Source organism: Macrotis lagotis, chromosome 6 (genome assembly GCF_037893015.1).
Source record: "Macrotis lagotis isolate mMagLag1 chromosome 6, bilby.v1.9.chrom.fasta, whole genome shotgun sequence".
Classification (NCBI taxonomy): Eukaryota; Metazoa; Chordata; class Mammalia; order Peramelemorphia; family Peramelidae; genus Macrotis; species Macrotis lagotis.
Window position 1 is genome coordinate 186,912,719 of NC_133663.1, and position 23,784 is coordinate 186,936,502.

Here is a 23,784-nt window from a genome sequence, read left to right on the forward strand (position 1 = left end):
TTTTATATTTTTAATAATGATTGAGGATCCCAAAGAGCTTTCACTAAAAATGGGAACCCTCAGGGATTCCTGGACATCATTTTAAAAACTTTCATACTGCATACAAAATGTTGTTTCTCTACACACTGCAAGCAGAGTATTTTATGAATGAAAGAAGTCAACAAGTGTTTACTGAGCATTTGTAATGTTGTGGAGTAAAAACTGGAGCTACACAAAGAAAAATGTTTGCCAAATCTATACTGTTTGTTCTCTTGGTTTATGGGAAGGTCCTACTTAGTGTAACTCCTGATCAAAATATAGTTTTTGACCAAAAATCAAAAGGAATGCCCAAACAGCCTTAAAAAATGTTTTGTACTATGAGTATATTCAAACAATGCTCATGGACTAAACGCTCCAGAATGGAACCCAATAAAATGGTCATTCCATTCCATTTCCTTCCAGGGATTCAGGTAGGAGGGTAACAGAGTAGAATTTTTTTTTTAAATGAATGCACATGTTTTATGAATGGGTCTCTACTTTTTTTGTTTTATCAGAACCAAGTTGAAACTTAAAAGTTTTCAAACTTCCTAAAAACCATACAAAACAGTCCTTTAGTGAGGGCCTCCCAAATAGTTTTTTTTAATTTTTCCTTTCTCTGCACAGCATGCATTCGATGGTTTTGTCTACATGTTCTGCCTTAAAGATGCCCATTCCTCTTATCTATGGGTTGTTCTGAAATGTTCTTCTTCCAGAAGAACTTGGTTCTTCCTTCTAGGTCTCTTGACTGTGCTTATGAGGGGTGTATACCAGGTAAGTGTACTGAATTTGACCTACTATGAGTTCTTAAAGGGGAGATTGGATTGGTATATTTTTGTTCTTTGACCGAAGAACTGGTCATCTTAGCATGACTAGATATAAGCAAATCAGAGTCACCTTGGCAAAGATGTAGGTCATATCTTGGTGTCAGACACTCTCCATTTTCCTAAAAAATATCTATTTTTTAGCCAGTCTCCCATTGAATCCACCTCTTATACAAGAGATTTGCCAGATTTTAGTCTAACTTTTTTTGTTGTTGGTATTTACAGAGTTTACCAGAACTAGGCTATTTATCAATTTGTGCTGCATCTAATATTTTGCAACAACCCACAATTTTCTTAAGTTTATCTTGAAATCACAGAAAGAATTAGTTCTCTACTTTGTCAACTATGTAAATTCAAGTCTATATATTGAGTTGGGTTTTCCCCAGGCTACAAATAGAAACATTTCCCCATTTCAACTGCTTTCTTTTTCTCAGATTTTAATTTTTTGTGGGAGGTCTGCAGTTGATCTTCTGCAAATGTGGCCCCTCCAGGCTGGTCATGGCTTGTCCCAGAGCAACTCTCTTTGTCCACCTGGTCAGAACCCTTCTCTGTGATAGTGACAACATTCATCTCCCTGCACACAGAGAAAACAAGCATCTGTCCCTAGCTTTTAGTTTAGCTAGATTCTGACCCAGACCCTCTCCCACCTCCTTTGTGGGATAGCTCTGAGCCAAGACAACCAAGTTTGCCTCTCTGTGGATTCTTCACCCTCTCTTGAATTTGCTGAGGCAGCTAGGTGGTTGCAGGAGTAGATGAAGCACTGGGTCTGAAGATAAAGAACACCCATCTTGATGAGTTCAAATCTGGCCTTAGACACCATCTATGAGACCCTGGGCAAGTCACTTAATCTTGTTTGCCTCAATTTCTCATCTGTAAAATGAGCTGGAGAAAGAATAGCAAGCCATTCCAGTATCTCTGCCCCCCCAAAAAATCCATGACCATGGGGTAAACTGAACACAACTGAACACAACACAACTGAAAAGATTCAACAACAACAGTGAGGGTTGCTAAACCAGAAAAACATTTAAGAATTAAATATCTGGAGTTGAAAGAAACCTCAAAATCCATCTAATCCATCCCTCTCATTTTACAGATGAGGAAACTGAGACCCAGAGAAGTTAAGTGATTTGTCAAGGCCATCCAGGTAAAAAAAGCATCAGAGTTGAGATTTGACTTCATGTCCTCTGACTCTAGAACCAGTTATCTCCCACTAAACTACTAAATTCCCATATAATTCTAAATCTAGGATCTTAAGGTCATTTTAAATTAAGTGAATTTATTATAAGTAGAGATTGCTCAACATTATAAAGTTGGTTTCTCTTGCTCTTTGAACCTTTGAGGAGGTGTAGTGCCAATCTGCCTAAGGAGGATGTCCCAAGTCTGGGAGAGGTGATATATACAGGACAATATACATTACAGTGCCACCCAGACTTATGTCTTAGGCTGTATCCTCATGATTTGGATCCTAGACCTGAACAACTTTGTTAATTTGGTCACAGTACTCTTCCATTTCAAGCATGAATTACTTCCCTTGACTAGGAAAGTAATAGCTAAGAAAGTTATAATATTCCTGAGACAGAAGGCACAGTCTCCTGGAGAATGTACAATGGGGTCATAAATTTGCTCTCTAGATGTCCAAGGAAAGAATTAAGATAAAAATATGATCACAGAATCAGTATCTTGCATTACAAAGCAGATATGTTGCAATCAAACTGAATGCAAAGCAAATCCTAGATTTTCATTGACTCCTTTCCTAAGCCCTGAAATCTATTCCCTGAAATCTATTCCCGCAAGCCAAGACTCTTCAAATAGAATGAATCAAAAATTTAATGGAGGTGAGATAGAGATATGCCACTCAATAGCAATTCTGTGCCTACTGGGAGTGTTTGGCAGCACGTTTCCTATTCAAGAACTTCTCTTCCATTACTTCCCTACCATTCAGTTTCATGGGCTGGTAGATACATAGAACTGTATCTTTGCCTCAATTTCCCCTTGGTGCACAGAGATTTTGTCCTCCCAAGGGAGACCAGAACTGAATATAGTTGGACTCTAAAACATTGCTTTATCAATAGGTTCTATTACCTAATGCATGATATGGTAGACTGAAAATGCCTCAAGTTCTACTTCATCATTTCTATAAATTCAAAATTCCATATAACAATTCCATATAACAAGTTGATATAAAAATGAGGGATTTCTGTAATCACTGGAGATGAGCAGGAAGGGAAGCTAAAGTTGAAATCATTTTCTCTTCTTTTCCTATAAAAACATCACATTCACCACTCATTAGGTTGTCTTTTTTAAAAGGGCTACTTTTCACACTAGTTATTTTCCACATCATACTCCCATGGATCTTTAGTCCATCAACAGACTCAGGTGGATATATATACACACATATATAGATATATAGATATATATATATATATATATATATATATATATATATAATTTGCTTAATTTTTTCCCTTCTATTCAGGTATTCAGGTAGATTAATCCCCTCCCATGCCCAGGCCCCACCTTAAACTTGAGGACAGCCTTCTTCTTTTAAAAGGGAAGAATCTGTCATCATATTGATTTGGTTGGGGCTCTTCATTCCCTCGAAATCTGGCCTTCCCAAAAGTAGAAAAAAGAAAAAGACAGATTACTGACCAGACTGTAGAAGACAAAGAAAATTTTCTGGGTAGGGAAACTTGGCAAAAGGAAATTGAAAGGAAGAGGGAAGACCAAACTGATGATAATCTCAAGCACATTGTCCTTCAGCTTCCCCTTCCTTCACAATGGCAACACGTGTCCTTTCAGAGTTCTAGTTACCTTCTAAGGAGGTTACTATGATTTTTCTTTTGACTTCTTCTTGGATGTGAATGGAAAACAGCATATCCACATAGTCTTTGATCTGGAAACCACAAGGAGGAAAGAAAATAATGTGAATAGCAGTAACTTGAGTATACTGCTTTGCCAGCTGGTTGTATCCAGAACAACATCTTACTTTTAGGAACTTTTCCTTATTGCAGTGATCTCTCCCTTTTCCCTACTGTCCTTTCTTCCTTATCACTACTCTTTCTTTCTGTCTCAGTCTCTGTCCCTGTCTCTCTATCTTGCTTAGATTTCCTCACAACTTTTACTGCTCCCCATTGTAGGCTGAAGAAAACAAGCATCTATCTCTGGTGGTATGGACCATTACGCATTCTACCTCCAATACCAAATTTATCAATAAAACTTACCTAAAGGAATTCAGAAGCATGTTCACATTATTTTAGGTCTGCTAACTCTAATATTGACTTTCCTTCTTTCAAACCCTTGTATCATAATGACCAACCCTTAAGGTTACACTGTCCTTGATTATAACTCAGATTCAAATCTAGTTTCTTGGCTAGGAAATGAACCAGGCCAGGGAGCCTGATAACCAGTGAAGGATTTTCTAGGAAAATTGTGGAAGGAAAATGTTTGCCAACTCTGAGGAAGAACAAGGTGGGAGGACGGAGGGGAATGAGATGAGTGAGCCAGGAAAACAGACTCTAGTCATCATGCATCAGCATAAGGCCGCCTTCCTGAGAGGCTCCATGCCAATCAGCATTGGCCTGTCTCTTCTTGCTTGAGTGCTATCCATCTGGAATTAAGACTGTTTGTGTACTGGACTGGAATATTGCAAGTTCAGAGTCCCCTACAAAGGCATCTCCCAATTGTCTTCATTTCCAAAGGTTAAAATGAGGGAGATGAAGAGATCATTGCTCATTTGCCTTAAACTGCAAAACTCTTTATATTTTAAAATCCATAGATTTATTCAATAAATTCTGGGACTGACTGCTATAAACAAACTTGTCAGTCTTCATAAAGAGAAGCAGCACTACCAGAGAGGGTGGGTCACGAGGTTTAAGTTCACATGGCAGTAGGATGTTGACCCTGTGAAATGTGACTTGTAGGCTAGCTTCAAAAAACAAAACTCCCATACTAGGAGTGAAACTGGGACTGGGACTGGGACAGGAACTCTGGGAGTACTCTGTGTTGGATACTGAGATAGTATAATGCATAGGTTCATAGGGTTTATGAATAGGATTATAGATTTAAGATATTCTATAACTCCTGACTTAGTTTTCAAGTCTGGTGATGGAATGTCTAATGGAGAAGGTTCTCAACATCCTATTTCATCCAGGAGCACCAGAAAACCCAGCTATAAGTTGAAATCAGATGTGTGAACTAGAACAACAGGTTGAAGAGCCCAAAGAAGACCATGGACCTGAGTTTTCTAGTGCATTATTCCTTAAGATGAGAATTTTGACTTCTGAGCTTCCCCAATAATTTTGGATGAACTAGTATAGACAGGTCTAAGGGCATACATAATTTTTTTAAACCTAGGACTGGTTCTAGTACAATCCAGTATATTGGAAGGAGTGATGCACTTAAGAATCAGGAGATAAAGGCTTAAATTTTGACATTGCAATGTCACATTAAGTAGAACCTTAAATTCTCTTTGTTTACCTGTCTATAAAATGGGTATGATGCTACCCAAGCAACTTCACTCACAAAATTGTTGTGAGGAAAATGTACTTTATGATTTTTAAATGCTATGAAAATCTGAGTTATTGTTGAACCTGATGGCCATAGATGATTTGAATAATTATATCTAAATATTTGGTGGCTTCTGGATAGGATGCTACACTTGGGAGTCAAGAAAACAGAGCTCAACTTCTGCTTCAGACCCCCATTGCCTATATAATAGAATAAGTCTCTTTTCTCAATTGCAGTTTCCTTATCTGAGAACAATAATAGTACCTACATTTACAAAGTCATTATGTGGATCAAATGAAATATTTTATGTAAAGTTCTCTGCAGGGCACTAGAGTAATACATAACTATTATTAATGACATTCATATTATTTTTGTTAGTAGAAATTAAGAATTAACAATTTTGCTAATTATCAATATGAATATAATACTATTTTATGAAACTAGGCAATAACTTGAGTGTTTTGTTAGACTTTAGGACCAATAGGATTATTCTCCTGGAAAAGCATAGGGAGGTAGTGGTTATGAGATACTGCCCCAAACTGAAGTCCCATCTAATTCAACTGGTGCTGGCTCTCTAAGTTTGGAGGTTATATCATCTCTAAAAGATGGCCCTGGTGAGTTCAAGTAAGGGTAAATCCCTGATCTGGCTTCTTATTCATTAAATCATGAGCTCCACAACAACAGTTGTCAGGTACGTGATGGTAAATGTTAAAGGTTGATTCTTTGAAAAATAAGTTTAAACAATTTACAAAACAATGAATTAAGTCCTCATTTGTTGTATTTGTTATAAATGCTATACTCACACTGAAAACTTAGCAATCAAATCTCCAAACCCATACGATCTGTAATCATAGTCATACCAGGGAAGGGAAGTAAGGATTTACATAGTACCCACTATAGGTCAGTGCTCATAATACTAAGTATGGGCTTAGCTACTATGTGCTAAGTGATTTACAATTTGATCCTTGCAACAACTTTTTGAGGAAAGTGCTGTTATTATCCCTATTTTACAATTGAGAAAACTGAAGTAAACAGAGGTTAAATGACTTGCCCAGGATCACACAGGTAGTGGCTGAGACCAGATTTAAACTCAGGTCTTTCCTGATTCCAAGACCAGTAACCTATCCACCATACCACTTAGCTACTCCAGGAAAAGAAATTGCTTTAGCTCATTTCTACTGGCAGAACCAAGGAGACCCAGAGAGAATCATGGGTTCCCAAAATGTCAAAGTCCTCATTCTGAGACTGGGAGAGAACCACTAGGAAATATTTTTGTATCAGGCTTTGGGACAGTATGATTCATAGTGTAATAGAATTATTAAATATTTAAAGCTAGAAGGGACCTTAGAGGCCATGTAGTCTAATCTCCTTATTTTACAGATGAAGAAATTGAGGCTCAGAAAGCTTGGTAAAAGACTTGCTCATGATCACATGGTTGTTAAATGAAAAGAAGCAAGATTAAAATTCTAGTTTTCCTGATCCAGTCCAACATTCCATCTTCTAGTCTAGGTATTCACAAGAAAGCTGAAACATATATTTTACTATTACAAAATAAAAAAATAAAATAAAATATTCAAAGAATGGATAAAAAGCAGAAATCAAGGAATATGATAGAAAGAGAAAATGAGCAAGTCACAAGTGAGATAGGTAGAACAACAGAGGGCTCTGCCGAGACCTTTCCAATATCAGAAGAAAAAGACAAGCTTCTAACAGACTGGGTGACCTTCTTGTGGCATACTTCTGCACAGAAGTCACACAGTATAAGCAGATGTGGATGGATTGTGATTTGAACCTCTGGAGATAATAACCAAATTTACAAGATCATAGATCCGTTTGAATATTACAATTCACTTAGAGAGTGTATAACATTATGATTGTTCTTTCCTTATAAAAACACTGTTCCCTATGAATAAAACATATATACTAAAATAATTATATATATAATAAAATATATGATAGCAATATATAATAGTCCTTCCAATAAAACACAGATTGATGGCTAGATAAATGGGTGGAAGTATCATGGCCAGTATTGCAAGTAAAGGAATAAATTTTCCCAAAATTCCTAAAGGGGAACCCAGGCCAAGAGGATTATGATTTCCATCCTTCCCCTCACCCTCGAACTTGACACCTCACATCTTTTATTCTGCAGGCAACTCTAATATAAAGGCAGAGGCAATGGAGCCATCTTGAACCCAATTATCTTCATTGTTAAATGAAGTTGAAAATCAATAATCACTACAAATCAAGAGCTTGATTTATATAGCTTTACTGATTGCCTAGACTTATGAAAGTGATAAATAAAACATCAGTAGTGCAGATTAAACTTTAAAATGTGTCAGGCAAACTTTTTTCCACTAGAGACCTGGTTATTAAACATCTACCAGTTTAACCCTGAATATTATTATAATCCAAAACATATGGTCCAATCATATGAAGACTTTGACTTGCCTAAGTAGAGAATAGATCATGGAAAAGCTATTTTAACCTTGAACCAGGGGGCAGCTAGGTGATACAGTGGATAGAGCACAAGCCCTGGAGTCAGGAGGACCTGAGTTCAAATTTGAACACAGACATTTAATGATTGACTAGCTGTGTGACCTTGGGCAAGTCACTTAACCCCACTGCCTTAAATAAATAAACTTTAAAAAAAACTTTGAACCAAAAAAGTCTTTCCTTTAAAAAAATCCATAGAGTTCATAGAGGATAGGAGAGAAAACCAGAGGTCAACTGAATCCTTAGAGAAAGTCCCCTTAGACTGTGGTCTCCAAGATTTAACAAGTATCAAGTAATTCAGATTTAAAGGTCCCCTTAGCAAAACCAGGAGTTGGGGGACAGTCAATTCATATTGTATAAAACAACATGCTGTGGAGCACAGGACAATGAAAGATACTTTTAAAAATATTGCTTTGACTCTCTGAGGAAAACAAATCCTTCAGATGTAGAATGGAGCTAAAGGAAACTGATGACTTTAAGAGAAGTCAAGATACAATACTTCAAAAGAATGAAAAATTAGAAGAAAATGTGAAATATCGGACTTCTGGGCAAGATGGCAGAGAGAAGACAGGCACAGTTCTAAAGTCTCCTGATCTCTTCCCCATTTTTCACATGAAACAAACCTCTTAAAAGAAATCTGAACCAGGAAACCCAAAAAGAAAAGCCAGGAGAGGAAAATCTACCTCAGGATTTGTCTCCTGCAGCATCCTTGGCTGAGTACCAGCAGGTGAGTCTGAGCTCCGAGGGAAGATCAGCCAGATCAACAGCTGAATCAGAACTGGGAGTCTGAGGGTCCGAGAGCCGGACCTGTTGGATCAGCAGTGGAGCTGGACAAAGGGGGCTTGGGTCCGTGGGGAAGCAGAGGCGCTGGTTTTGGTGCTGTCCCCTTGGAGCTTGGGGAAGGGGCTGCGGGGAGAGGTCTGGTGCAGGAGAGCTGCGGACACCATCCCTGGGCTCCTCGGGTCTGAGAAACTCTGAGCCCAAGCCTCCATTGCACTGAGGCCTCCTCCCAAACAAATGCAAATTACTTCTGCCTCAGGCCCAGGTGTGTGAGCAAAAGAACCAGCCCAGCTGAGGAATCACCTCAGGCCAGGGTAAAGCCCACCATTGATAGAAGGCAAAAGAATTCAATAGCTCCAATTCCCTCCCTCAAGCAAAGGGAGAAGGCCTCACAACCAAGGTCACAGACACCCCAGAGAGGGCAACCAGCACCTCCTACTGGCCAGCCAGCAAAACTGCACTCAGTAAAGCCTTTAGAGATCCCAAGCCCAGGTGAACCAGCCCCACCCAACTCAAGGTCTTAGCATAATGAAGAAGGGTCAGCGGAAAGGTGGATCCATAGAAAAATTCCTGGAAGGGAAAGACCCCAACCCAGAGAGACCTGGAGCATCTGAGGAGAATACAATCTGATCTCCAGCACTTAAAGACTTCCTTGAAGAAATAAGGAAGGAGTTTAAAAATCAACTGGAAAATTTGGGGGAGACAATAAATACCTTGCAACAAGAAAACAAAACCTTAGAAAGTAGACTTGGACAATTACAAAATGAGAACAATTCTCTCAGATCCTCAAATGAGCAAATGCAAAAAGAAATTAATTCTCTCAAAACCTCAATTGGTCAAATGGAAAGCTCTTTCAAAAGTAGAATTGACCAATTGGAAAAGGTTAATGAAGAAAACTCCTCCCCCAAAAAAATAATGGAGTCTACAAAAACTAATGACTCCATGAGACAGCAAGAGTCAGTTAAACAAAATCAAAAAATAGAAAAAATAGAAGCAAATGTGAAATACCTCATCAACAAAACCACTGACCTTGAGAATAGATCGAGGAGGGGCAACCTGAAAATTATAGGACTTCCTGAAAACGTTGAAGAGAAAAAAAAAGCCTGGACTTAATATTACAGGATCTAGTGATGGAAAACTGCCCTGACATCATCGAATCGGAGGGCAAAGTAGTTATTGAAAGAATACATCGATCCCCACCAGAAAAAGATCCTAAAATGAAAACACCAAGGAATGTTGTGGCCAAACTCCAGAACTATCAGATAAGAGAAAATCCTGCAAGCAGCCAGAAAGAAACAATTTAAATATCAAGGAGCCACAGTAAGGATCACGCAGGACCTGGCTGCATCAACTTTGGGGGATCGAAGGGCCTGGAACGAGATATTTCGAAGAGCACGGGAGCTTGGAATGCAGCCAAGAATCTACTTTCCTGCAAAGCTGAGCCTTCTCTTCCAGGGAAAAAGATGGACATTTAACGAAATGGAAGAATTCCAAAAATTTCTGATGAAAAGACCAGAGCTAAGCAGAAAATTTGGATATCAAACAGGAGGTTCAAGAGACACATGAAAAGGTAAAAAGGGGGGGGGCAGTAAAAGGAAAAAAATGCAATCCAGCAAGTTGAAACTGGCTATATCCCAGCATGGGGTGGGGGGAGAAGAGACTCTCATAAATCCTGAGAAATGTAACTCTAACAGAAAGAATATACCTAGCCAGAAATGATGGACATCCATGACCTATCCATGAGACTGATATCGAATGGGATGTAACTGGCTTTAACTCCACTGGGGAGAAAGACTCTAATAACTCTCAGGAATTTTGACTCTATTCAACAGAATATACAGAACTAGAAGGGACAGGCTCTCAGAATTTTCTATGACTTAGATAGAATGATCTAAAAAAAATACACTACCTCCCTAAAAAGGGGGACAGGAAAGAGACGGGAGGAGGGAGGGGAATTGAATGGGACAAATCTCATTACACTAAGAGGTACAAAAAACCTGCGGTAATGGAGGGGAAGAAGGGAGTAGAGGAGAAACACCTGAATCTTCTTCTCATCAGACTTGGCTTAAAGTCAACCTACACATACTCAGTTAACTTATAAAACATCTAACCTTTAAAGAAGTAAAAGGGGAAAAGGGGAAGGGGGACAGAGAAAGGGAAGGGGAGTGGAGGAAATAAGGGGAAATAACAAAAGGAAGGGAAGGGAACAGGGAAAGGGGAAAGAAAGGGGAGGGTGTGATATAGGAGGGCAAAAACACTGAAGGGAGTGGTATTCAAAAAAAATACTGGGGAATATGGAAAAAGGGGGGAAAAGGGGGGAAATACAAACAGAGGGCAATAAAGAATTAGTAATCATAACCTTGAATGTGAATGGGATGAACTCTCCCTTAAAACCTAAGCAAATAGCAGAGTGGATTAAAAAACAGAATCCTACAATATGCTGCTTACAAGAAACTCATTTGAAGCAGAGAGATACATATAGAGTAAAGGTAAAAGGTTGGAGCAAAAGATATTTTGCTTCAGCTGAAGTAAAAAAAGCAGAGGTAGCAATCCTTAGACAAAGCAGCAGCAAAAATAGATAGCCTTAAAAGAGATAAGGAAGGAAACTTTATCCTCCTAAAAGGTACCATAGACAATAAAGTCATTTCAATATTGAATATATATGCACCCAGTGGGACAGCACCCAAATTCTTAGAGGAGAAGCTGAAAGAATGACAGGAAGACATAGACAGAAAAACTCTACTAGTAGGAGACCTCAACCTCCCGCTATCAGATCTAGATAAATCAAATCATAAAACAAACAAGAAAGAAATTAGGGAGGTAAATAGATTGTTAGAAAAATTAGATATGGTAGACTTATGGAGGAAACTGAATGGGGATAGGAAGGAATATACCTTTTTCTCTGCAGTACATGGAACTTATACAAAAATTGACCATGTACTAGGACATAAAAACCGAATGATCAACTGCAGAAAGGCAGAAATGGTGAATACATCTTTCTCAGATCACAATGCAATAAAAGTCATATGCAATACTGGGCCAAGGAGATATAGACTCAGAGCAATTTGGAAACTGAATAACCTCATCTTAAAAAATGAGTGGACAAAAAAAAAACAAATTATAGAAAGAATTAACCATTTTATCCTAGATAGTGATAATAATGAAACAACATACCAAAACCTATGGGATTCATTCAAAGCAACTCTCAGGGGATATATTATAGCTCTAAATGCTTATATGAATAAATTGGAGACAGAGGAAATCAATGAAGTAACATACAACTAAAAAAATTAGAGAAAGAACAAATCAAAAATCCCCAAATACCAAATTAGAAATTTTAAAAATTAAAGGAGAAATTAATAAAATTGAAAGCAAAAAAACTATTGAATTAATAAATAAAACCAAAAGTTGGTATTATGAAAAAACCAATAAAATTGATAAACCTCTCATCAATCTGATTAAAAAAAGAAAGAATAAAACCAAATTGCTAGTATTATGAATGAAAAAAGGTGAACTCACCACCAATGAGGAGGAAATTAAAGTAATAATTCAAAATTATTTTGCCCAACTTTATGCCAATAAATTTGATAATCTATGTGAAATGGATGAATACTTACAAAAATATAAGTTGCCCAGGTTAAATGAAGAAGAGATTAAATACCTGAACAACCCTATCTCAGAAAAAGAAATTCAACAAGCCATTAGTGAACTCCCTAAAAAAAAAAAATCTCCAGGGCCTGATGGATTCACAAGTGAATTCTACCAAACATTTAAGGAACAATTGGTTCCAATTGTATATAAACTCTTTGGAAAAATAGGGAAAGATGGAACTCTGCCTAACTCTTTCTATGAAACCAATATGGTACTGTTACCTAAACCAGGAAGAGTTAAAACAGAGAAAGAAAATTATAGACCTATTTCCCTGATGAATATAGATGCAAAAATCCTAAATAAAATCTTAGCAAAACAACTACAACAAGTCATCACTAGGACAATACATTATGATCAAGTAGGATTTATTCCAGGAATGCAGGGTTGGTTCAATATTAGGAAAACTGATAGTATACTCAATTATATCAATAACAAACCTATCAGAAACCATATGATCATATCAATAGATGCTGAAAAAGCTTTTGACAAAATACAGCACCCATTCCTATTAAAAACACTAGAGAGTGTAGGAATAAATGGACTGTTCCTTAAAATAATTAGCAATATCTATCTGAAACCATCAACAAGCATTATACTCAATGAGGAGAGGCTAGAGGCATTCCCAATAAGATCAGGGGTTAAACAAGGATGCCCATTATCCCCACTACTATTCAATATTGTATTAGAAATGTTAGCATCAGCAATTAGAGAAGAAAAAGAAATTAAAGGAATTAGAATTGGGAAGGAAGAGACAAAACTCTCACTATTCGTAGATGACATGATGGTCTACCTAGAGAATCCCGAGAAATCCTCCAAAATACTACTGGAAACAATTAGCAATTTTAGCAAAGTTGCAGGTTATAAAATAACCCCCCATAAATCCTCAACTTTCCTATATATGACTAGCAAGAAACAGCAGGAAGAGCTAGAAAGAGAAATTCTATTCAAAGTAACCTCAGACAGTGTAAAATACTTGGGAGTCTATTTGCCAAGACAGACTCAGAATCTTTTTTAAAACAATTATAAAACACTTCTCACACAAATTAAATCAGATTTAAATAACTGGGCAAATATCAACTGCTCATGGATAGGTAGAGCTAATATAATAAAAATGACAATTCTACCAAAACTAAACTATCTGTTTAGTGTCCTACCAATCAAAATTCCAAAAAATTACTTTAATGAGTTCGAAAAAATTGTAAGTAAATTCATATGGAGAAATAAAAACTCAAGAATTGCCAGGAGCTTAATGAAAAAAAAATGCAAACAAAGGTGACTTAGCACTACCCGATCTAAAATTATATTATAAAGCATCAGTCATCAAAACTGTTTGGTATTGGCTAAGAAATAGAGTGGTGGACCAGTGGAATAGACTAGGTGTAAAAGCAGGAGAGGATTATAGTAATCTGCTGTTTGATAAACCCAAAGAGTCAGGCCACTCGGATAAAAACTCCCTCTTTGATAAAAACTGCTGGGATAATTGGAAGTTAGTATGGAAGAAACTTAGATTAGACCAACACCTCACACCCTTTACCAAGATAAGATCCAAATGGTTACAGGACATAGACATAAAAAACAATACTATAAGCAAATTAGAAGATCAAGGACTAGTCTACCTGTCAGATCTATGGAAAGGGGAACAGTTTATGACTAAGGAAGAGTTGGAGAACATCACTAAAAACCAATTAGATGATTTCGATTACATTAAATTAAAAACTTTTTGCACAGATAAAACCAATGTGATCAAGATCAAAAGAAAAGTAGTAAATTGGGAAACAATCTTTACAACTAATGATTCTGACAAAGGACTCATTTCTAAAATATACAGAGAACTGAGTCATATTTTTAAAACAAAAAGTCATTCCCCAATTGACAAATGGTCAAAGGATATGCAAAGGCAATTTACAGATGAGGAGATCAAAGCAATCCATAGCCAAATGAAAAAATGCTCTAAATCATTAATTATTAGAGAAATTCAAATTAAAGCTTCTCTGAGGTACCCCCTCACACCTCTCAGATTAGCCAGTATGACCAGGAAGGATAATGATCATTGTTGGAAGGGATGTGGGAAATCTGGGACACTATTACACTGTTGGTGGAGCTGTGAACTCATCCAACCCTTCTGGAGAGCTATTTGGAACTGGGCAACAAAAATGTGCATACCCTTTGACCCAGCAATACCACTACTGGGCCTATACCCTGAAGAGATGAGGAAAAAGGGTAAAAACATAACTTGTACAAAAATATTTATAGCAGCCCTGTTTGTGGTGGCAAAGAATTGGAAATCAAGTAAATGTCCTTCAATTGGGGAATGGTTTAGCAAACTGTGGTATATGTATGTCATGGAACACTATTGTTCTATTAGAAACCAGGAGGGATGGGATTTCAGGGAAACCTGGAGGGATTTGCATGAACTGATGCTGAGTGAGATGAGCAGAACTAGAAAAACACTGTACATCCTAACAGCAACATCGGAGTGATGTTCAACCTTGAAGTACTTGCTCATTCCATCAGTGCAACAATTGGGAGCAATTTTAGCCTGTCTGCAAAGGAGAGTACCATCTGTATCCAGATAAGGAGCTGTGGAGTTTGAACAAAGTACAAGGACTATTCCCTTTAATTCAGAAAAAAAAAACCCCAGATGTCCTATTGTCTGATCTTGTTACCTCTTAGACTTCTCTTCTCTTTAAGGATATGATTTCTCTCTCATCACACCCAATTTGGATCAAGGTACAACATGGAAACAAAGTAAAGACTGACGGAGTTCTATCTGTGGGGTGGGGGTGGGGGGAGGGAAGCAAGATTGGGGGAAAACTGTAAAACTCAAATAATATCTTTAATAAAAATTAAAAAAAAAGAAAGTGTGAAATATCTCATTGAAAAAACAACTGATCTGGAAACAGATTCAGGAAAGATAATTTAAAACTTATTGGGTTACCTGAAAGTGATGATCAGAAAGAGAGCCTTGACCTCATTTTTAAAGAAATCCTACAGGAAAATTGCCTTGATATCCTAGAATTAGAGGGCAAAATAGAAATTGAGAGAATTCACCAATCTCCCCCGGAAAGAGATCCAAAAAAAACCACCCAGGAATATTATAGCCAGGTTCCAGAACTCCTAAGTCAAAGAGAAAATATTACAAGCAGCCAGAAGGACACAATTCACATATGGTGGAGCTGCAGTCAGGATCACACAGGAATTAGCAGCAACTACATTAAGGACTCATTAAGGGCTTGGAATATAATATAATATTCCAGAAGGCAAAAGAGCTTGGAATGCAAATGAGAATCAACTACCCAGCAACACTGAACATCCTCTTCCAGGGGAAAAGATGGACTTTCAACGAACCAGGGGAATTTCAAATGTTACTGTTGAAATGACCAGAGCTGAACAGAAAGTTTGACCTTCAAATACAGGACTCTGGTGAAGCATAGAGAGCGGAGGAGAAGGGTAAAATATGAGGGACTTAATTATGATGAACTGCATGTATTCCTGCATAGAAAAATTATACTGATAATATTCATATGAAACTTCTCATTTAATAGAGTAGGTAGCAGGAACTTTTATAGATGAAGCACAGGAGAGAGCTGAATTTGAAGATATACTATATTGTAAAAAATGGAGTCAATGGCTAAAAGGGATATGCACTGGGGCTAAGAGAAAGGCAAGGTAGAATAGGCTAAGATATTTCATATAAAAGGTATATTTTTTACAATGAGTTTTTGCAGTGATATGTAAGGGGAGAAGGCAAGGGGGAATGAGGGAAACATCACTCTCATCAGAAATGGTTCAGAGAGGAAACAGCATACACACTCAATAGGGTATGGATATCTAGAGTAAAAAGGAAGTAAGTGGGAAAGGGGGAAGGGGGGGAGGATGTGGGTGATAGAGGAGAGGGTAGATTATAGAAGAGAATAGTCAGATATAACACATTTTCTTTTTTAATTCGTGCAAGGGGCTGGGGTTGGGTGGCTTGTCCACAGGGCCGAGTGGTTGCTAGGTCTCAGGGGTGGTATGTGTGATCCAGGCCTCTTGGCCTCAGGGCCAGTGATCAGTCTGCTGTGCCACTCAGCTACCCTACAGTACATTTCAGAAGAGAGACAAAGTGAAAGGAGAGAGAAAATATAATATATGGTAGTGGGGAGGTATGGATGGAGAGAATTATAATCAGCAACAGCAACAGTGGAATAATATGGAAGTAACTTTTATGATGGACTTATCATAAAGAATCTGATCCACCCAAGATAGAGCTGATGGTATCAGAACACAGACTCCCCTCTTTCCTTTACTTTATTTCTCTCGAGGGTCTATATTTTTGTGGGAGAGGGGCTATTATGTTTGTTTTTAAACTAGAATATTTTAGTAATGTATAAAAAATATCACTTGTACAAAAATATTCATAGCAGCTCTGTTTGTGGTGGCAAAGAACTGGAAATTAAGTAAATGTCCTTCAATTGGGGTATGGATTAACAAAATGTGGTATACGTGTGTGATGGAACACTGTTGTTCTATTAGAAGCCAGAAGGGATGGGAATTCAGGGAAGCCTGGAAAGATTTGCATGGACTGATGCTGAGTGAGATGAGCAGAACCAGAGGAACATTGTGCACCCTAACAATAATATGGGGGTGATGACCAACCTTAATGAAGGTTACTTATTCCATTAGTGCAACAATCAGCACAGTACTTTATTTTTCTTCCTTAAGGATATGATTTCTCTCTCATCACATTCAACTTAGATCAGTGTATACCATGGAAACAATGTAAAGACTAACAGATTGCCTTCTGTGGGGGGTGGGGGGAGGGAGAAAGATTAGAGAAAAAATTGTAAAAAATTCAAAATTAAAATCCCACCTCCATAAAAATATTGCTTTGATATAAAATACTCATACTTATATAAACCTTGCAAATTTCACTTTCCTTGGCACAAAGATATATATTATATGTATGTACATATGTATATTTGTATATATTGTATGTTTTGTGTGTGATGTTGAACTAAAACATTACTGGAAAGGCTTAAAGTCTCTGATAAATAAAAACACAAAAAAGGTTCATTGCTCATTGTTCATTTATGTCCCTTGACTCCATACTTTTAATAATTTCCCCAGTACTGATTTGACAGAGTTAAACTCACTGTGAGGTACAGTATGTAAATGAATCTAAACCTATAAGGTCTGAACAAGCAGTCTAGCATGTGGAGATTACTTTGGGAAACTTAGAGGTAGGTGGTCGGTCACAGAATTCTTAGCCTGTTTACAGAAAGACACCTAGGTGGTATGGTGTCCAGTTCCAATCTGACCACTGACACTAGCCATATATAATCTCAGTTTCCTTATCTGTAAAATGGGACAATAATTTCATCTACTACCTTGAGGTATTGTGAGCATAAAATGAGATAATATTTTTGAATTGATTACCAGTTAAAGAAGAAATACAACAAATTTATTCATCAGCCTAGAAAAAATACCATTTCCGGGAAGGGGCAGCAAAGCTAGATGGGGAGGGGAAAATATTGGAGAGAGACTTTTTCCTGTAGGATTCCACTGTTTGCATTTGTTTTTGTAACTTTAGCATAGAGTCATTCCAGTTTTGAGTTAAATAGAGGCAAAGCAGAGGTTCCCAGAATCTCATAATAGGAAGGTCCTAATTGAGCATCCCTTTAACCCACCTAAAGAACCCCCAAGGAAGGGGAACCCACCACTTCCTGAAGCAGCTCATTCTACTTTTGTACAGTTTCAATGAATTATTAGGAAGATTGTACCTGATGCCTAGCTTAAATAAGCCTCTCTGAAACTTATACCCATTGCTCCCCCTTTTGCCTTCTACTGCTATCCAGCACAAGCATAATCTCCACTGTTCAATTACTTGTTCCCTCTCAGCCTTCTCCAAGCTAAATATTCCCCCTTTCTTGGGCATTTCTAGGTACTCTTCTTGGTGAAGCAGATTGGTCAGGGTGCATGCATTCATAAGTTGGCAGAGAAGACAAGAATGACATGATCAAAAATGGAAAACTGAGAATGTGGCTTTCTATACTTTTTCTCAAGGTCATTGGTTTGACTCAGAGCCAGAACCAGACTGATTTCAGGGGGTCTTGGAGAGAAATCAACTTGATTTTCCTTAAAATTTTCTATGTGGTATGTGATAGCTTAAGCACTGATATGCTGTGAGTTAAATTGCATTCAAACAATGATGAAAAGATCCAAGATCTCGATTTCCCTCTTCTGTATTTTCCATTGCATGAGCACACACACACACACACACACACACACACACACACACACACACACACATACACACCTTTGACATTGGGGAAATCTTTGTTTCAGATGAAAAGATACAACATTTCAAGATTCTAATATGGCCCACCACTTCGATGAGAAGACAAATAGTCAATAAGGCTTCTTCTTGTCTGACCCAACACATGGTGTTTTACTTGATCAGATTCCTCACTGTTTGACTCATTAAAAACAGAAAAGAATAGCACTTATTTCACTTAGTCTTTCCCAGTCTAGTTTAACTCTTTGTTGGAGAGTGATAAGAGAACCCTGGGTCATTTAGTACAAACAAAAAAATGATTTTTTTTCTGTAAAATCAATGAAGAAAAATGCTCTTGAGTCCTTTGATATAGAAGTATTGACACATGTTCATGTTTTTCGGGGTATTTTATTCAGTTGAAGTGAGGAAGTATTAAATCTTTGGTGTCTCCACACCAATTCTAACCTTGACTGGAGTACAGGAAGCTTTACATCTTAGACAGTTTCCCAGCTTTTTTATATTTAACTTAAATTCCACCTGTCAACTGTGACATCAGAATGACCTGCTTTGCTCTTATGTTGTTTGAAGGGAAGGTTACTCTTCCACCTTCTCAGTAAGTGGTAATTGTTTTTTAGTGGCTAGAAAGCTGCCCCCAGAGTCATGTAGTCCTGGTTTCAAGTCCCATCTTTGACTGCAGTTAATTTGGCCCTATGGGAATGATAGAGGCAAGTAATTTTTCACAGAATTTCTTGATCTGCTTACAGGAAGACAGCTAGTTAGTATAGTACATGCAGTACTGAATTTGAAATCAGGAAAACCTGGGTTCAAATCTGTCAATCTCTAAATATCCCCAGATGATTCTCTCTATAGAAAAGTATAAATATATTTTGGCACAGAAATTAAAGGAATAGATTTTGAGTTAGGACTGAGTTCAAAGTCTGCCTTAGATAGAACTGTATACATCTTTTAAGACTTAGTTTCCTTATCTGTAAAAATGAGGGAAGGAGATGAATTCAATGACACTAAATCCAAGACTTCAGTTTTCAGCTGCCAAACCAATCAATAGATTATCTCACCAAAGGAGATAGAAGATGAAACCAAGACTCCCAGTTTAACCTGGCTCATGGCCAAAAGCTCAAATTACAAGTCAATTTATCACTCTTCCAAAATGAAGATTTAAACTAAAGTAAGTGAAATTATTGTCTTTCCAAATCCCATTCTTTAAACTATTTTTTTTTTTGCAAGTCAATGAGGTTGCGACTTTCCTGTGTCACGTAGCTAGTAAGTATCAAATGTCTGATGCTGTATTTAAACTCAGGTCCTCCTGACTCCAGGGCTGTTGCCCTATCTGCTGATTCACCCTTCCCTGTTAACCCTCTGTCCTCCACCCCACTTATTTCTCCTACTACACTTTTTTCCTCACTCTCTTCTTCTCCCTCTTACTCCATTTCTCTCCTTCACTTCTTCCCTTTCTTCTCCTTACCTTCCTTACTGGACATTTTCATAAATTATTAGTTTCTCTGTCAGAGGTTGTCCAGGGGAGCAACAACTCCATTCACTATTCTCAGGGAGAAAAATGGAACAAGTAGCTACAATAAGGTTTCTGCATCTCATGGATCTATGAAGTCCCTGAGGCTAAAACAAGGGCAAATATCAATTTTTATGTCCAGATTGAAGCCCAGGAGGCCACTTCTAGAGGCAGGCAATCTTCTCTTGCTTCCCCACAGAGACTCCAGAAGATTATAAGAAGGTTATGCTGACAAAGCACTGTTTGCCACATGAAAGACTGGTGAAATCACCCTTTCTAGTTACTTAAATTAGGGGTGGGAAGGAAAGAATACAGAAAGAGGAAGAAAATGTTGATATTGCTATATGCCAAGACATTCCTGTTATTTGCAATTATTGTAACAACATATAGTTTCCAGCATGTCTACCCAGGGTGGAGCACCCTAAATTTAACCCAGCATGGCAACTGAAGGTGGCCAAGTAGTGAATTCATTCAATAAGCACCTATGTACCAGACATCTGTTGTACAGATTTCTCCTGTTGAAGGAGAAATATTTATCTAGACTTTTAATATTAAGGAACTATTATCTGTGCTTGTCTGATATTTTCTGTGGAACTCTGACTCCCTTCTCCATTGTTCAGTGTAATCCTTTTCTCAAATGTAAATTCCTCAAGATAATACAAAGCAACCATTTCCTTATCCCTCCTGGATCTCAGTCTTCCAAAACAAATACCGACTTCTCACACAGGTGAATATCTTTGACCTTTCCCTTGACTCCTCCCTGCAGAGGAGGTAGGCAAGATTCTCTATAAAAGTTTGGACTCTATAAAACTTTCTCCATGCTGTATCCGTGTGGGTCTAAGCCTAGTCATGCCTCCTTTCTTTTCCCTCTTTGCCCTTAAGCCTCAACTTTTGTTATTCTGGCTATCCTTTAAATAGCTTGCAATCTTGTTGCCTCTCCAGAGAGAATTATTTGTGGTCACCTGTGAATAGTATGTGGCAACTTGTGAACTCTCTGTAATAATATATGAACTTTGCAATAACTGTGAATTAACATCTAAGTCTTTCCTACTTCTGGGGTCAAATGGTCTGTCTGTGAGTTTTTTCATTTAAAATGAGCCCTCTCTCTCTCTCTCTCTGAGGTCTTCCCATTTTCCTGTCATCATTGGGAGAAGATGTTCCTCAGTGATTAAGAAAAAGAAAAAGAAAAGAAAGCAAAGGGTCTCTTTTGCATAGTTCAAAAAGAGAAAGGAAAAATCAATCTGACAGGGGAAGACCCTCTGGGTTTCTTCTCAAAACAGAAACATTTGCTGTTTGAATTCACTTTGAACCAATCATGGTTCAAACAATTGCTAAGTGGACTTATCTTGAGACCCACTGTTGACCAATCAAGAAGAATCAGAGTGATTTGGGGCCTATAAACCTCAAGAAATCTTACTAGGTCTTTGGGCAGAGGATCCACAAGTACAAGGAGGAGAAAGAAAGAAAGGGAGAAAAAGAGAGAAAGGGAGGAAGTGATGGAGGGAGAAGAGAAGGGAAGAAGGAAGGACAGAAGAAAGGATGATCAAAAGGAAGGGAGCTGTGTAGCCCAACTTGCCAGCAATGGGGCTATCCCTATTACTCACAGAGGCTGTTGTTTTTTATAAGGAGTAGAGTAACCCACTTGGAATCTCCTAAGAATTGGAGACCAAATTAACCTATATGGAAATTTTCAGTGAAAGGAAGAACAGCTCAAAGGGGTCTGGGCCTTAGGTACTTTGGTTTAGCAGAAGAAAATTTTTTTTACAATAATGAGGAAAATTACTCTTAAAATTCTTACTAGTACAAAACTTTAGAGAAGAGTTACACTAGAGAATATAAAATGTGCAAGAGGGCATTTTCTGATCTCTGAGTTATGGAAAGACCCTCTTCCCCAGAACAATTGCTGTGAACTTGTTAGTTAATTGGGAGGAGGAAATAACTTTGGTAGCTAGACAGAAGATAGTCTTTTTCCTGTTGATCACCGAGAAGGGGAAGAAGAGGAGCAGAAGGTACCAGCTTTGAATTTCAGGAAAGATCAAGCAGTGGGAGAGGAACTTTCTGAAGAATGAAACTTCCCTTGCCCTAACCCCTCACCCTTTCATGTCATAATGGAGAACCTGAAGAAGTAGCTTTTAAAGAATGGAGTCAGCAGTCTGACTAGCCAGATCCATACCTGGAGATGTAGAAGTGATTTCATTTCAAGGCTAATTTTTTTTAGGGTTTTTTTTTTTTTGCAAAGCAAACAGGGTTAAGTGGCTTGTCCAAGGCCACACAGCTAGGTAATTATTAAGTGTCTGAGACCAGATTTGAACCCAGGTACTCCTGACTCCAGGGCCGGTGCTTTATCCACTATGCCACCTAGCCGCCCCTCAAGGCTAATTTAGACAGAAGGGAGTCTCAGAACAATGGGTCTAAGGAACCAGAATTAAACTGTTGTGAAACAAACTTTGAAAATTGTGAAATTTATGAAAATTGTTATGATTATTTTTTCTTGTGATTTTGCAACAATTCCTCCTTGCCCTCCACCACCACTGTTTCCCTGTAGTACTTGAAAGTTTCTTAAAAATAATACTGAGAGCTAGCATTTATATAACATTTTAAAGTTTGTAAATCATTTTATAAATGACTCATTTTATGCTCACAGCAATCCTAGGAGGTGGGTTCCATTGCCATCCCCATTTCACAGATAAGGAAATTGAAGCATAAAGATCTCTAGTGATTTGTTCAAGTCACACATCTAGGTATGTGTCTGAAGTTAGATTTGAATTCTGGCTTTCCAAACTCTAGATCCAGTACTCCTTCTAGTACACCTCCAAGTACTAAGAAGCTGGTATTCCTTCTCCTTCCTCAGTCCCAGGCCACCTATAATCCTTTCTTGGGCCAGGCCAGAGCACCTAGCAGGGAAAGGGGGAAGGACAGAGGGAAAGCTAAAGGTGAAAATGAGGACCTTTTCCCCCTTCCTCTCAAATTCATGCCTATATTGGATAACATAAATACCTCAGAGTGTCTTTCCTAAGCCTTCTTGCTAATGTCAACTTCCCTGTTCCTAACATCTCACCCCTTTACCAAAATCTAGCCCAGACTCCTATGGCAGAATCATCATTGCACTCTGGCCCTCAGGTCCTTTCCCAACAATATATTCTATGAGGCTGGAACCCACCAGGTTTTTTGATCCCATCTGTCCTGACTGTTACTGTACTCCATATAGTCATCTGACTTGTACCCTAAGAAATCCTGGACTTTGTCACCTGTTTTGCTGAGGCATCCTTGGGCTTTTCAGGTGTTTCTATTCATCCTCCAGCTGAACTATCCTATCATCTCCTTCCAGTATAGGATATCATGCTGAGACCAGAGACATATCAATTTTCTCTTTTATTCCTTTTTACATAGGCCAATATTTGGTACATACTAAGTTCTTAGTCTATTTTTTGATTGATTCATTCATTCATTTATTCATATATTATTTTCAAGGAGGTACAAAGGAAAGGATAATGTGTAAGGGACATTTAGCCATCTTTTTCCCATCCCAACTCCCTCTCCAAGGCACTCTCTTAAGAGTAAGGGAACCAGAAATAATAATAATAATTATAACTAGCATTTATATATGCAAGACACCGTATTAAGAACTTTATAATTATTATCCTAACAAACCTGGGAAATAAGAGCTATTATCATCTCTATTTTACAAATGAGAAAACTGAGTAACTTATCCAGGCTCACACAGCTAG

General features: G+C 37.9%; 1 protein-coding gene across 7 annotated transcripts in view; it reads right to left on the bottom strand.

Annotated features, from left to right (window-relative positions):
* Window positions 1-761: 761 nt before the first annotated feature.
* The window catches only part of C6H13orf46 (chromosome 6 C13orf46 homolog), a 46,781-nt gene continuing 23,758 nt past the window's right edge, over window positions 762-23,784 (bottom strand). Inside the window, exons 7-9 of one of the 7 annotated variants that reach the window (XR_012469560.1) lie at window positions 3,651-3,732; window positions 3,357-3,448; window positions 762-1,413 (exon numbers count right to left, since the gene is read on the bottom strand). Coding sequence is in view for 3 of the 7 variants with exons in the window: in XM_074192119.1 (XP_074048220.1) it covers window positions 3,666-3,732 (67 nt within the window). In the remaining 4 variants the exon portion in view is untranslated. Of the gene's footprint in view, window positions 1,414-3,020; window positions 3,099-3,355; window positions 3,449-3,650; window positions 3,733-23,784 lie in introns of those variants that run through there. The other 6 variants (XR_012469558.1, XR_012469557.1, XR_012469559.1 and 3 more) reach the window with 6 other exon arrangements.